We start from the raw sequence: 13453 nt of genomic DNA, 5'->3' as shown, positions 1-13453 counted from the left end.
TTTGTTTCTATAAGGTATGTAGTGATGTCTCTCCTTTCATTTCTGATTTTAGTAAATTGAGTCTTTTTTTTCTTGCTCATTCTGGCCATAGGTTGATTTTGTTTAACATCTCAAAGAACCAATTTAAAATTTTTCTCCTGTTTTTCTGTTCTGTTTCATTTATTTCCACACTAGTCTTTATTATTGTCCTCTTTCTGCTTGCTTTGAGTTTAGTTGCTCTTCTTTTTCTAGTTTCTTAAGGTGGAAGGTTTAGTTTTTGATGTGAGATCTTTTTCTTTTTTTTAATATAGGCATTTATGTCCATAAATTTACCAATGAGCCCTGCTTTACCTGCATGCCATCAGTTTTGTTGTATTATATTTTCATTTTCATTCATCTCTAAGTTTTTTTTTCTAATTTCCCTTGAGATTTATTCTTTGACTTGTCACTTATTTAGGAGTCCATCTTTTCATTTCTACATATTTGTAAATTTTCTTCTTTTATTGATTTCTAATTTTATTCTATTATGATTAGAAAACATACTTTGCATGGTTTCAGTTATTTCAAATGTATTGAGGCTTGTTCTGTGGCCTACCATATGGTCTATCCTGAAAGATATTCCAGGTTTGCTTGAGGAGAATGTGTTTTTCTGCCACTGTTGGGTGGAGTGTTCTTTAGGTATGTTTATACTATTATTCAAGTCTTCTGTTTCCTTGTTGATATTCTCATAGTTGTTTGTCCATTATTGAAAGTGAGGTATTGAAGTCTCCAGCTATGATTATAGAAATAGCTATTTCTGCCTTCAATTCTGTCTGATTTTGCTTCATGTATTTTGAAGCTCTGTTGTTGAGTGCATATGTTTTTAATTTTCATATCTTCCTGTTATAAGAACCTTTAACATTATGAAATATATCTTTATCTTTTATAACTTTTTTTTTCCTGAAATGAGTGTCTTTATTGCTTGAACCATACAAATACGAGGAATGGGGACAGGCCAGTGGGGAGGAGTGAGAATTGTCAGATTAATGACATACACAGAAAGGAAAAAGGAACCCCACCTACCCAAACCAACCCCCACTCCACCCCAGGATGTCTCTCTGTGAACTACCTATAACATTTTTATTTACAAGTTTAATATTAATATAGCTACGCTGGCCCTCTTGGTTACTGTTTGCATAGCATCTTCGTCTATTTCTTTTACTTTCTACTTTGTGTCTTTGAATCAAAAGTACGTTGGTGGTTGTTGTTTGCTTGGGTCATTGTTTATTTTCTAGTTAGCTTGGAAAGCCAAATTTCATACAAGAAATTTGCTTTTATGAGCATTTTTAGTTTTAGGGAGAACTAAAACTAAAATGTCTAAGAACTTGTCAGTTACTCCATACAGTTTTATAATATTTGTGTATACATTTCTTCTAAGTACTTTGGAGAAATGGATCATTTCTCACTCATCTCTGTACTCCTCCTTAATTTTATTTCTAAAACACAGTCCCTTTAACTCTGGGATTCAGCCACATTGCACAACAGGCAGCTCTTCAGATGCTTTGTGCATTCACACCTGTGTGTCTTTCCTGATACTTTCTCTCCTTACTTTGTCAAATCTTACTTACCTTCACCCAGCTTAATATTACCTTCTCCTTTTAAGTTTCTCTCTGTTTCTCAGTCAGAAGTAATCATCCTTTTCTTCTGTTCCGAGTGCAATTTTGTAACTTTTATAATTTTTTACTTATAATTACTTGTCTCCCTTAGAAGATTATAAGGTTTAATTCATTTTCATCTTTTTATTGCCACATATTTAGAAGTTAATTATTGGATGAATGAATGGATAAATTAATGATTAAGTGAATGGTGAAATCTTTTGTTTTATAGCCGAGAGACACACAAGATTGCAGTATTTTATGTTGCTGAAGGACAAGAAGACAAACATTCCATTCTCACCAATACAGGAGGAAGTCAAGCATATGAAGATTTTGTAGCTGGTCTTGGTTGGGAGGTATTGTTTTTAAATTATACAAATATCATTTTATTTCTATTTGGAAGGAGTGGTTTTCTTTTTCTTTCTAGCTTATTTTAGAAGCATTATTTTAGGAGACTCAACAACATAACAATGGGTTTGATATTGTTTCTGCCTTATATCTCATCTACAAAGACAGCAGCAGTTGGGACTTGGGAAATTTTTGACTGTTTTATCATTCACTGTATTGTCAGAGTGTGCTAAACTCATAGACTTAAAAGATCTGGATTTTCCTCACAGTTGTGACCGACCGCTGGACAAGTGATCTTCAAACGAAGATATGAATATCCTAGGGCTATCCCAAGGATTCTAGGGGGCATGTCGGCTAGGTTAGTTTTGAGGAGATAAGTTTCTAGATCCTCAACTTTACTACAATTAATTCCTGAGAACCCTTCTACAGTCTCTTGCCTCTCCTTTTCTGTTCTTCGTCTTTGTAAAAGAAAGGCATACCTGTTACTCACCTGAATCCTACATTGCCCTGGAAGATTTGGCACCAAAAAAGGGACAGTTCATTCAAGAGGGCATGTTCCTGAGAGAGAGTGTCTCTAATGGCAAAGCAGGAAATATTGAAAGGTGCTGTACTTAATGTCATCCCGGCAACCAACTCATGTTGAAGTTCCTGAACCAAATCTGTCTATCTTAGAATTATAACTCAGAAGTGAGGTGTTTGTCATAGAGATTTGTATTAGTATGTTTATTTAAATTGTAAAATTATGAGTCAGCCATGTTCTAACAGAAAGTGAATTTGATGTGGCTGCTTGATTTGTCATTAATAGCAGACATTTTATATATGTTAGCCAAATTTGTGCTCTAAGATTTTGATGAAAATATATTTAAAGTATATAGATATAACATACAGTATACTGGAAATTGTATCTTTTGTAACAGCTTAAACTTATGATGACAATTTTCATCGTAGTTGTCAATTTAATACATAGTTTCTCAATATTCTTGTAGAGAGTACATGAGCAAAATTATTGAAGACCACTGCACTAGACTGTAAGTTCCTAGAGGGCAGGCTCTTTCATCTTCCTGGTTTTTCTTTTTAAATCCCAGTCCTTGCACAGTGTCCAATGCATAAAACCTTTAGCATTCAATATGTATTTTTATAGCTGATCTAACCTGCTATTTCACTGAGTTACTTGAGCTCTCTTGGCCTTTTGCTTATTTGTCAAAAGCAGTATGCTTTTTTACCCAACAGATATATAATATGAAGTTCATTTGAGATTATGTATGTGAAAGTGGTTTGGAAAGTATAAAGAAATGTTATAAATATATGTCCTGTTAAAAAAACAAACTAGAAAAGTATTAGTAAAAGCAAGGGACATTTGAAAAAGAACAAATTAGGAGTACTCACACTTCCTGATTTCAAAACTTAGTACAAAGCAGCTCTAATCAAACAGCGAGTTACTTGCACTAAGGATACATATATCAATGAAATAGAATTGAGATTCCAGAAATAAACCCACACGTCTGTTGTCAACTGATTTTCAACAAGGGTGCCAAGACCATCCAGTGGAGAAAGTCCTTTCAACAGATGGTGTTGGAGTAGCTGGATAGCTGCAAGCAAAAGAATGAAGTTGGAATCTTACCTCACACTATATACAAAAATTAACTCAAAATGGATCAAAGACCTAAATGTAAGAGCTAAAATTGTAAAATTCTTAGAAGACAATATAGGGGTAAATCTTTATGACCTTGAATTTGGCAGTGGATTCTTTTTTTCCAGCTTTATTGAGACATAACTAACAAAAGGTATTCTTAGATATGACACTAAAACATGAGCAACAAAGGAAAATAAATAAATTGGACTTCATCAAAATTTAAACTTTTAAACTTTTGTGCATCAAAGGACACCATTAGCAAAGTGAAAAGATAACCCACAGAATTGGAGAAAATAATTGCAAGTCATATATGTGATAAGGGACTTGTATCTAAAATATACAAAGAACTCATCCAAATCAATAATTACAAGGCAACCCAATTTAAAAATGGCCAAAGGATCGGAATAAACATTTTTCCAAAGAAGATATACAGATGATCAGTAAGTACATGAAAAAATGTTCAACATCATTATCAGAGAAATGGAAATCAAAATCACAGTGAGATACCACTTCACACCCATTAGGTTGGCTAGAATCAAAAAGTCAGGTAATAACAACTGTAGGCTAGGATTCAGAGTAATCTGAACCCTCATATACTGCTAGTAGGAATGTGAAATGGTGCAGCCACTGTGGAAAATGATCTGGCAGCTCATCAAACAGTAAATCATTGAATATGACCAGAAGTTCCACTTTTAGGTATATACCCAAGGGGAATGAAAATGTATGTCTGCATAAAAACTTTTACATGAATATTTATAGCAGCATTATTCAGATGGATAAACATAATGCAGTATATCCACATAATGGTATTTAGCCATAAAGAGGAATGAAGTACTGACATGTGCTACAGTGTGGATGTACCTTAGAAACATGGTAAATGAAAGAAGCCAGTCACAAAGATCATGTATCCATTTATATGAAATATCTACAAGAGGTATTAATATAGCTATGTAAAGCACATTATTGGTTGCTTAGGTCTGGTTGCAAGGATGAGGGAATATTATGGTGACAGCTAAAGAGTATATAGTGTTTCTTTTTAAGTGATGAAAATGTTATAAAATTGACTGCAGTGATGATTGTACTTATCTGTGAATATACTAAAGTCTACTAAGTTGTGCAATGGGAACTCTCACTTCTGGGAAGATCAAGTAGATATACTCTCCCTATTCCTCACTCTAAGTACAACAAAAACCCTGGACATTACATGTAAAACAAACATAAGAAGACTCTGAAAGGTGGAGAAAAGAAGATAGACCAACAGGACTTCAGGACCAAGGAATGACATGATGGTGAGTTCTCAGGTTTTCTTTTTGCCTCATATATCTTGGACTTGGAGTTGAAGAAGCCGGCAACCTAGAAATATCAACAAGCGCAGGACAAAAAAAACCCCAACAAAAGCCCACTCTAACCAAAGGATCAGGAAAGGAGCAACCTGGAAAGACAGAAAACATTTAAACAGTAACTGCTCTACGCCAACCAAACACCACAGAAAATACTGTGACCCTCATCCCCACCCCTGACAACAAAAGTGGGTTAGGAAGCCTAGACTCCTACCCTTACAAGACTATAATGAGGGGAATTCCCTGGTGGCACAGTGGTTAAGAATCCACCTGCTAGTGCAGGGGACACGGGTTCGAGCCCTGGTTTGGAAAGATCCCACATGCCGCGGACCAACTAAGCCTGTGCACCACAACTACTGAGCCTGCGCTCTAGAGCCTGCGAGCCACAGCTACTGAGCCCACGTGCCACAACTACTGAAGCCCACGCACCTAGAGCCCATGCTCCGCAACAAGAGAAGCCACTGCAATGAGAAGCCTGCTCACCGCAACTAGAGAAAGCCCGTGTGCAACAATGAAGACCCAACGCAGCCAAAAATCAATCAGTCAATAAATAAATGACTATAATGAGGCATCCCAAACATCACCCTGGAGTAAGATAGTATCAGAGAAGACCAAACAGAAAGCTAAGAGTTTCATCTCTGCCAACTGGTAACAAGTCCCCCATCCATGTCTAACACCACAATGTCAGTGGAGACTACATGAGGAACCTGGAATTTTGGCCCCACCCAGGCATAATGAGGTGCCCCTCCCCCTCTACACTGGAGTCAGAGGAGGTCTAGTGGAGAATTAGGCCTTTCACCATCACCCAGTGATAATGAGACCACCTCCACTGCTGTGTCAGTGGCTACCACAAAGGAAGTCAGAACTCCTACCTCCACCTGGCCATAATGAGGCTGAAAGCCCCCGCTTCTCTGGAGCTGTGTCGCAAAACAGCCAACTAAAACAGAAGATTTAAATAAGATTCATGGTCTTGTAATACGAAAATGTCCAGGCTTCAACCAAAAATTATACCAAGAACCAGGAAGGTCTCAAACTGAATGAAAAGAAGGCAATAGATGCCAACACCAAGATGACAAAGATTTTAAAGTGACTATATTAGAAATGCTTCAACAAGCAATTAGGAACACAGTTGAAACAAATGAAAAATAAAAAGTTTGTGCAAAGAAATACAAGATAAATGGAAATTTTAGAATTGAAAATACAATAACTGAAATAAAAAACTCAGTAGATTGGCCCAGCAACAGAGTCAGGTGGAGATGAGGGTACAGAAAGAATTAGTAAATTGGAGCATAGAACAGTAAAAGTTAATCTGAACAGCAGAGAGAGAATAGACATAAAGACGGTGAACAGAGCAATGAACAGACCTGTGGGACTATGACAAAAAATCTAACATTCCTGTTATTGTGAGTCCCAGAAGGAGAGGAGAAAGAGGTTGGGTCTGAAAACTACTTTGAGAGATAATGTTGAGAACTTCCCGAATTTGGCAAGAGAAATAAAGCTAATAAAGCTACAGATTGAAGAACCTGGTGAAAACCAAATAGGATATATGGAAAGAGATCCATACTAAGACACATCATAATTAAACTTCTGAAAACTAAAGGCAAAAAAATTTCAGAAGTATCCAGAGGAAACTTGTACCTATCTATATGGATACAATTAGAATGATAGTGAATTTCTCATCAGAAACTGTGGTGGCCAGAGGAGGTGACATAATATTTTTCAAGTGTTAAAAGAAAAAAACTGTCAACCCAGAATCCTGTAGTTATCTAAGGAATGAAGCACAACATTCTCAGATGAAGGAAAACTTAGAGAATTTGTTGCCAGCAGACCTGCCCTAAAAGAACCACTGATAGAAGTTCTGTTAACAGAAATGAAATGATAGCAGGAACTTTGGAACATCAGGAAGAAAGAGCATGGCAAGAAAAAATATGGGTAAATACACTAAATTTACTTCTCCTCTTGAGTTTTCTTAATTATGTTTGATGGTTGATGCAAAAATTATTATACTACCTGATGTGTTTCTAAATGTAATGCCAGGGACTTCCCTGGCAGTCCAGTGGTTAAGACTGCACACTCCCAATACCGGGGGCATGGGTTTGATCCTTGGTCGGGGAACTAAGATCCTGCATGCTGCAAAATAATAAATAAATAAATGTAATGCCATGAAAATATTCATGGCAATTATATTACAAACAAGGGAGGGTAAAAGGACATAAAGTGAGGTAGGGTTTCTATATTTCACTCAAACTGGTAAAATGACAACATCAGTAGACTGTGATAAGGTATGTACATATAGTATAATACCAAGAACAACCAGTAAAAAACATATAACAAAAGTACACTCAAAAAATGATAAATAAAAATGGAATTCTAGAATATGTTCAAGTAACCCATAGGGGGCAAGAAAAACAAAACAGAAAATAAACAGAAAACAAAAAATAAAATGGTGAGCTTAAGCTCTAACGTATCAGTCATTACAGGAAATATGAATGATGTAAATAAACCAATTAAAAATTGAGAGAGTGGGGCTTCCCTAGTGGCGCAGTGGTTAAGAGTCCGCCTGCCAATGCAAGGGACACGGGTTCGAGCCCTGGGCCAGGAAGATCCCACATGCCACAGAGCAACTAAGCCCATACGCCACAACTACTGAGCCTGTTGTGCTCTGGAGCCCGCAAGCCACAACTACTGAAGCCCGTGCACCTAGAGCCCGTGCTCCACAACAGGAGAAGCCACCGCAATGAGAAGCCCACGCACCGCAACGAAGAGTAGCCCCCGCTCGCCGCAACTAGAGAAAGCCCACATGCAGCAATGAAGACCCAACATAGCCATAAATAAATAAATAAATAATTATAAAAAAATAAAAATAAATTGGCAGAGTGGATTAAAAAACGTGACTCACCTATGTGCTTTGTAAAAGAAACTCACTTCAAATATAACAATATAGGCTGGTAGAAAGTAAATGGATAGAAAAAATTATATTGTGCAAACCTTAATCAAAGGAACGCCAGAGTGGCTGAATTAATATTACATAAGGTAGGCTTCAGAGCAAAGAAAACTACCAGAGATGGGGGGACATTATATAACAGTGATAAAAGGGTCAGTCCACTAAGAAGACTTAACAATCCTAAATGTGTGTGCAGCAAACAACAGAACTGCAAAATATGTGAAGCAAAGCTGATAGAACTGAAAGAAGAAATAGACAAATTCACAATTATAAATGGAGATTTCACCCCCCTCTCAACAACTGAGAGAAGTAGACAGAAAATCAGCAAGTATATAGAAGGACTCAACACCACCACCAACCAACAGGATCTAATTGCCATTTGTAGAACACTCCACCCACCAATACCATAATACATATTATTTTCAAGTGCCCATGGAACATATACCAAGATAGGCCATATATGGGCCATTAAAACAAACTTCAGCAAGTTTAAAAGCATTGAAATCATACAGTGTTTTCTCCATATACAGTGGGATCAAACTTGAAATCATGAACAGAAAGATAATGGCAAAATCTCCAAATGCTTGGAAAGGTTACATGCCATATAATTCCACTTATATAACATTCTTGTAATGACAGTTTTAGTAGTAAAGAACAGGTTAGTGATTGCCAGGGGTTAAAAAGGAGGGTAGGGTAGGACGGAAGTGAGTGTTGCTCATGTAACAGGGCAACACGGAATCCTTGTGGTGACAAAAATGTTGTCTCTGAATCATGTCAATATCAGTATCCTGGTTATAATATGAATTTGCATTGGGGAATCTGGGTAAAGGGTACATAGGATCTCTATTATTTCTTAAAACTTTGTGTAAATCTATAATTGCCTCCAGATAGAACATTTAATTAAAAAATAGAGATCTGCAACTGTTACAGAATTATTTATAGCAAAGGAGCACTAAACTGAGACTTTCTCCTTTACATAATCAGGGAATTGACCTGAAAGTAAATAACTTTCTCACTAAAACAAAACAGAACAAAAATGTATACTAAGATACCATTTTTTAACCTAACAGATTAGCAAAGGTCATAAAGTTTGATAATATATTTGAGAGCATATGAGAGAAACAGGCACTCTCATGCACTGTTGGTACCATCTATGGAGAGCAATTTGGTAGTCGGTTTCAAAATTAGAAGTGCACATGCCCTTTGACTTACATTTCCACTTTTGACTATCTGTCCTACAGATCTACTTTCACAAATGCAGCATGACATGTGTTCAGTGTTATTCATTGTAGCATTGACTGTGATAGCAAAAGATTGGGAAAGCCTAAATATCCGTCAAGTAGAGCGCTAGTTAAATTATTGTACATCAAGAAAAGGGACTTCTGTGAAGCCGTGAAAAAAAAATGAGAAGGCTCTTTACTTATTAATAAGGAGTATTTTTCAAGGTATTTTAAATGCAAAAAAGCAAGGTGCAGAACATTGTGTATCCATATTGTGTGTGCACATGTGTACATACATACATGTGTATATGTGCATACATACCTTTAAAAATTTAATTGTATATAGAGAACATTTTTGGAAGCATACTTAAATTGCTTTCTTGGAGTGGAACTGAGTAGCTAGAGATGAGCGATATGGAAGGAAAAATTTTGCTGTATCTTTTGAACTTTTAATTGTATGAATGTATTATTGAGTTAAAAAATAAATTTAAAATATAAATGATTGAGGAAATCTTGTAGTAATGGCATAAAAACTAACTTGTTATTCATACATTCAGCCATTAGTAACTGATACTGATAGTTGGGATGTGTTCAGTTCACACGGTGCAGAAATTTGTTTTTATAGGTTTCCACTTTTTCACATATTTACATTTTGTTTTTTACAAGCAGGTGCATATCTGGTTTCTCTGAATGGAGTGATACAAGCAGCGTTTAAATTTTGTTTTTTCTTTACAATATTTCTTTGATTTTCTACAATGAACACAAGTTGCTGGCTTCTGTGCATCAAACAAGTCCAGGGGATATCGTCCAGTGCAACGACCCTGATAGTAAATATATCATATTTATAATCAGGAAAAAAGGAGATTTAAAAGACTTTGCACAGATTAATTTGTAGTTTTTTTAATGCATTTGAAGTGTAGTTAAGTTCTACATTTTTGTATTTTTGTTCTGGGCTATGATAGGTACTAATAATTAGGAAGCCAATTTCGATGAGTAAATATGACACAATTAATCGTTTTATCAAAGTGACATTACTGTTTTAACTTATCCCCAAATCATTTCCAGTCTTGATTTTTGCCACTTGGTTTCTACTCTCTGCCCTCGGCGTCTCCCACGCCATTACCATTTAGCACCTCGTAACCTAACAAGAGATGCATAGTGCACAGCGATTGATTTCTTTGCTTATTAGTTCCTGCTAATTAGGGACCCTCAAATACTTAAGAAAATCTACCAGTGTGAATTGAATAGCTCTAACTAATAATTCTGGGTCAAGGCATAGTTGATAACATGCAGAAGACTTCATTCCTCATGTTTTTTGCAAAGTGAGAAATTTGAGTCTTCTTCCATAGTGAGGTTTTTCGTTTTGTTTAGTTAATTAATATTATGTGTCTTTTCATTGCTTCTAGGTAAATCTTACAAACCATTGCGGTTTCATGGGAGGACTACAAAGAAATAAAAGCACTGGATTGACCACACCATATTTTGCTACCTCTACAGTTGAAGTAATATTTCACGTATCAACAAGAATGCCTTCTGATTCTGATGACTCTTTGACCAAAAAAGTAAGTGCTAAGAAAAAAAGTGCTCAGAGTTAAAATCTTAGTAATACATAAAATATGTAAGCAAGTCATCTAATTGATCAAGAACTATTTCTGAGTACTCCAGTCTTCACCCAGTAGTGTCTTCAGAAACAGTATTGTTGCAGAGTAAACTCTGTTTTCCTTAATGATATGATTGAAAGTTATAGTCTTAACAAAGCATTTGCCTTCAAGAAAATGGGCATCTGACAAATTGAAAAACTTCTGTATATGTTCAGATTGGTGAAATTATAATTCAAGACCCCACACACAGAGAGATATAACGTTTATATTGATTGAGGGAGAGGAAAAAAATTAAAATGTAAATTATTACAAATTACTTAAAATATAACGTGCTCTCTCATAAATTTTAACTAAAACTAATATAGCAGATAAAATAAGCATTAATTCATTAAAATAGATTTTACTGCCTTAGAATATTTATGAGAGATATAGTGGAATGGTTTTGATGGCCCATGTCTTTTAAAACCTACACCACCATTTTGCTGTAGCCGGCACCAGCATTCAAAAATCACTCTAGTGACACAGACATACCTCAGAATAAAGTTGTGTGTGTCCAATCCATGTTTAATTTTTTTAGGGAGAAACATTTTTTTAAAGTGAAACCTTGTCCAACATTTCTTTATCTTCTCTTCTTCTTCCTACCCCTCAATTTATTCAAAACTACTGCTGAATGTAACCAACTTAATATCATAGATCATTTTACTTGATACTCTGTTATCATGTTGCCTGATATCGAATCTCTTCACACTTCATTAATAGCCTATGAAAACAGTGTTATCCTTATACTCTTTTGAAAAGGAACTTCAGAATTCCTCTCAAATATTTTGTAAGATTGATTCAGTACCCTTGATGCCTTTTGTTTACATTTTATTATTATTATTATTTTTTGGCTGTGTTGGGTCTTCGGTTCTGTGCGAGGGCTTTCACCAGTTGCGGCAAGTGGGGGCCACTCTTCATCGCGGTGCGCCGGCCTCTAACCGTTGCGGCCTCTCTTGTTGCGGAGCGCAGGCTCCAGACGCGCAGGCTCAGTAGTTGTGGCTCACGGGCCCAGTTGCTCCGCGGCATGTGGGATCTTCCCAGACCAGGGCTCGAACCCGTGTCCCCTGCATTGGCAGGCAGATTCTCAACCACTGCACCACCAGGGAAGCCCCTTGTTTACATTTTAGAATACTGTTGGAAATTGCCTACTAAATGAGTAATGGTTAGAACAACTAATATATGGATGCTGATTAGATTGGAATGTGTCGTAAAGGTGGAGGTAATTGATGGGTAGGAAAGTAAGTATATTTAGTAACAGATTTGCTATAGAATATCTTGGCATGTAGTTTTTAGAAGTACAGAATGAGACATGAATACTGACAAGAAAATGGTGAAGAGTTGGATTGGAGTAAAACTTCGTTAAAACTTCAGTTAGCTACAGTAATCAAGACAGTATGGTACTGGCACAAAAACAGAAATATAGATCAATGGAACAGGATAGAAAGCCCAGAGATAAGCCCACGCACATATGGTCACCTTATCTTTGATAAAGGAGGCAAGAATATACAGTGGAGAAAAGACAGCCTCTTCAATAAGTGGTGCTGGGAAAACTGGACAGGTACATGTAAAAGTATGAAATTAGAACACTCCCTAACACCATACACAAAAATAAACTCAAAATGGATTAAAGACCTGAATGTAAGGCCAGACACTATCAAACTCTTAGAGGAAAACATAGGCAGAACACTCTATGACATAAATCACAGCAAGATCCTTTTTGACCCACCTCCTAGAGAAATGGAAATAAAAACAAACATAAACAAATGGGACCTAATGAAACTGAAAAGCTTTTGCACAGCAAAGGAAACCATAAACAAGACCAAAAGACAGCCCTCAGAATGGGAGAAAATATTTGCAAATGAAGCAACTGACAAAGGATTAATCTCCAAGATTTACAAGCAGCTCATGCATCTCAATAACAAAAAAACAAACAACCCAATCCAAAAATGGGCAGAAGAGCTAAATAGACATTTCTCCAAAGAAGATATACAGATTGACAACAAACACATGAAAGAATGCTCAACATCATTAATCATTAGAGAAATGCAAATCAAAACTACAATGAGATATCATCTCACACTGGTCAGAATGGCCATCATCAAAAAATCTACAAACAATAAATTCTGGAGAGGGTGTGGAGAAAAGGGAACCCTCTTGCACTGTTGGTGGGAATGTAAATTGATACAGCCACTATGGAGAACAGTATGGAGGTTCCTTAAAAAACTAAAAATAGAACTACCATACGACCCAGCAATCCCACTACTGGGCATATACCCTGAGAAAACCATAATTCAAAAAGAGTCATGTACCAAAATGTTCATTGCAGCTCTATTTACAATAGCCAGGACATGGAAGCAACCTAAGTGTCCATCATCGGATGAATGGATAAAGAAGATGTGGCACATATATACAATGGAATATTACTCAGCCATAAAAAGAAACGAAATTGAGATATTTGTAGTGAGGTGGATGGACCTAGAGTCTGTCATACAGAGTGAAGTAAGTCAGAAAGAGAAAAACAAATACTGTATGCTAACACATATATATGGAATCTAAGGGAAAAAAAAAAAGGTCATGAAGAACCTAGGGGTAAGATGGGAATAAAGACACAGACCTACTAGAGAATGGACTTGAGGATACGGGGAGGGGGAAGGGTAAGCTGTGACAAAGTGAGAGAGCGGCATGGACATATATACACTACCAAACGTAAAATAG

At 36.3% G+C, this 13453-nt stretch overlaps 1 protein-coding gene across 6 annotated transcripts in view; it reads left to right on the top strand.

Annotated features, from left to right (window-relative positions):
• RALGAPA1 (Ral GTPase activating protein catalytic subunit alpha 1) overlaps positions 1 to 13453 on the top strand; it is a 218035-nt gene that overhangs the window by 162542 nt on the left and 42040 nt on the right. For all 6 annotated transcript variants that reach the window (XM_061180792.1, XM_061180786.1, XM_061180793.1 and 3 more), the window contains 2 exons: positions 1846 to 1969; positions 10505 to 10660. In XM_061180792.1, the coding sequence (XP_061036775.1) occupies positions 1846 to 1969; positions 10505 to 10660 (280 nt within the window). The remainder of the gene's footprint in view (positions 1 to 1845; positions 1970 to 10504; positions 10661 to 13453) is intronic.

The sequence above is a fragment of the Eubalaena glacialis genome, chromosome 2 (genome assembly GCF_028564815.1).
Source record: "Eubalaena glacialis isolate mEubGla1 chromosome 2, mEubGla1.1.hap2.+ XY, whole genome shotgun sequence".
Lineage (NCBI taxonomy): Eukaryota > Metazoa > Chordata > Mammalia > Artiodactyla > Balaenidae > Eubalaena > Eubalaena glacialis.
The sequence above is the reverse complement of the archived record's forward strand: the minus strand, read 5'-3'. Positions and strand labels throughout refer to the sequence as shown.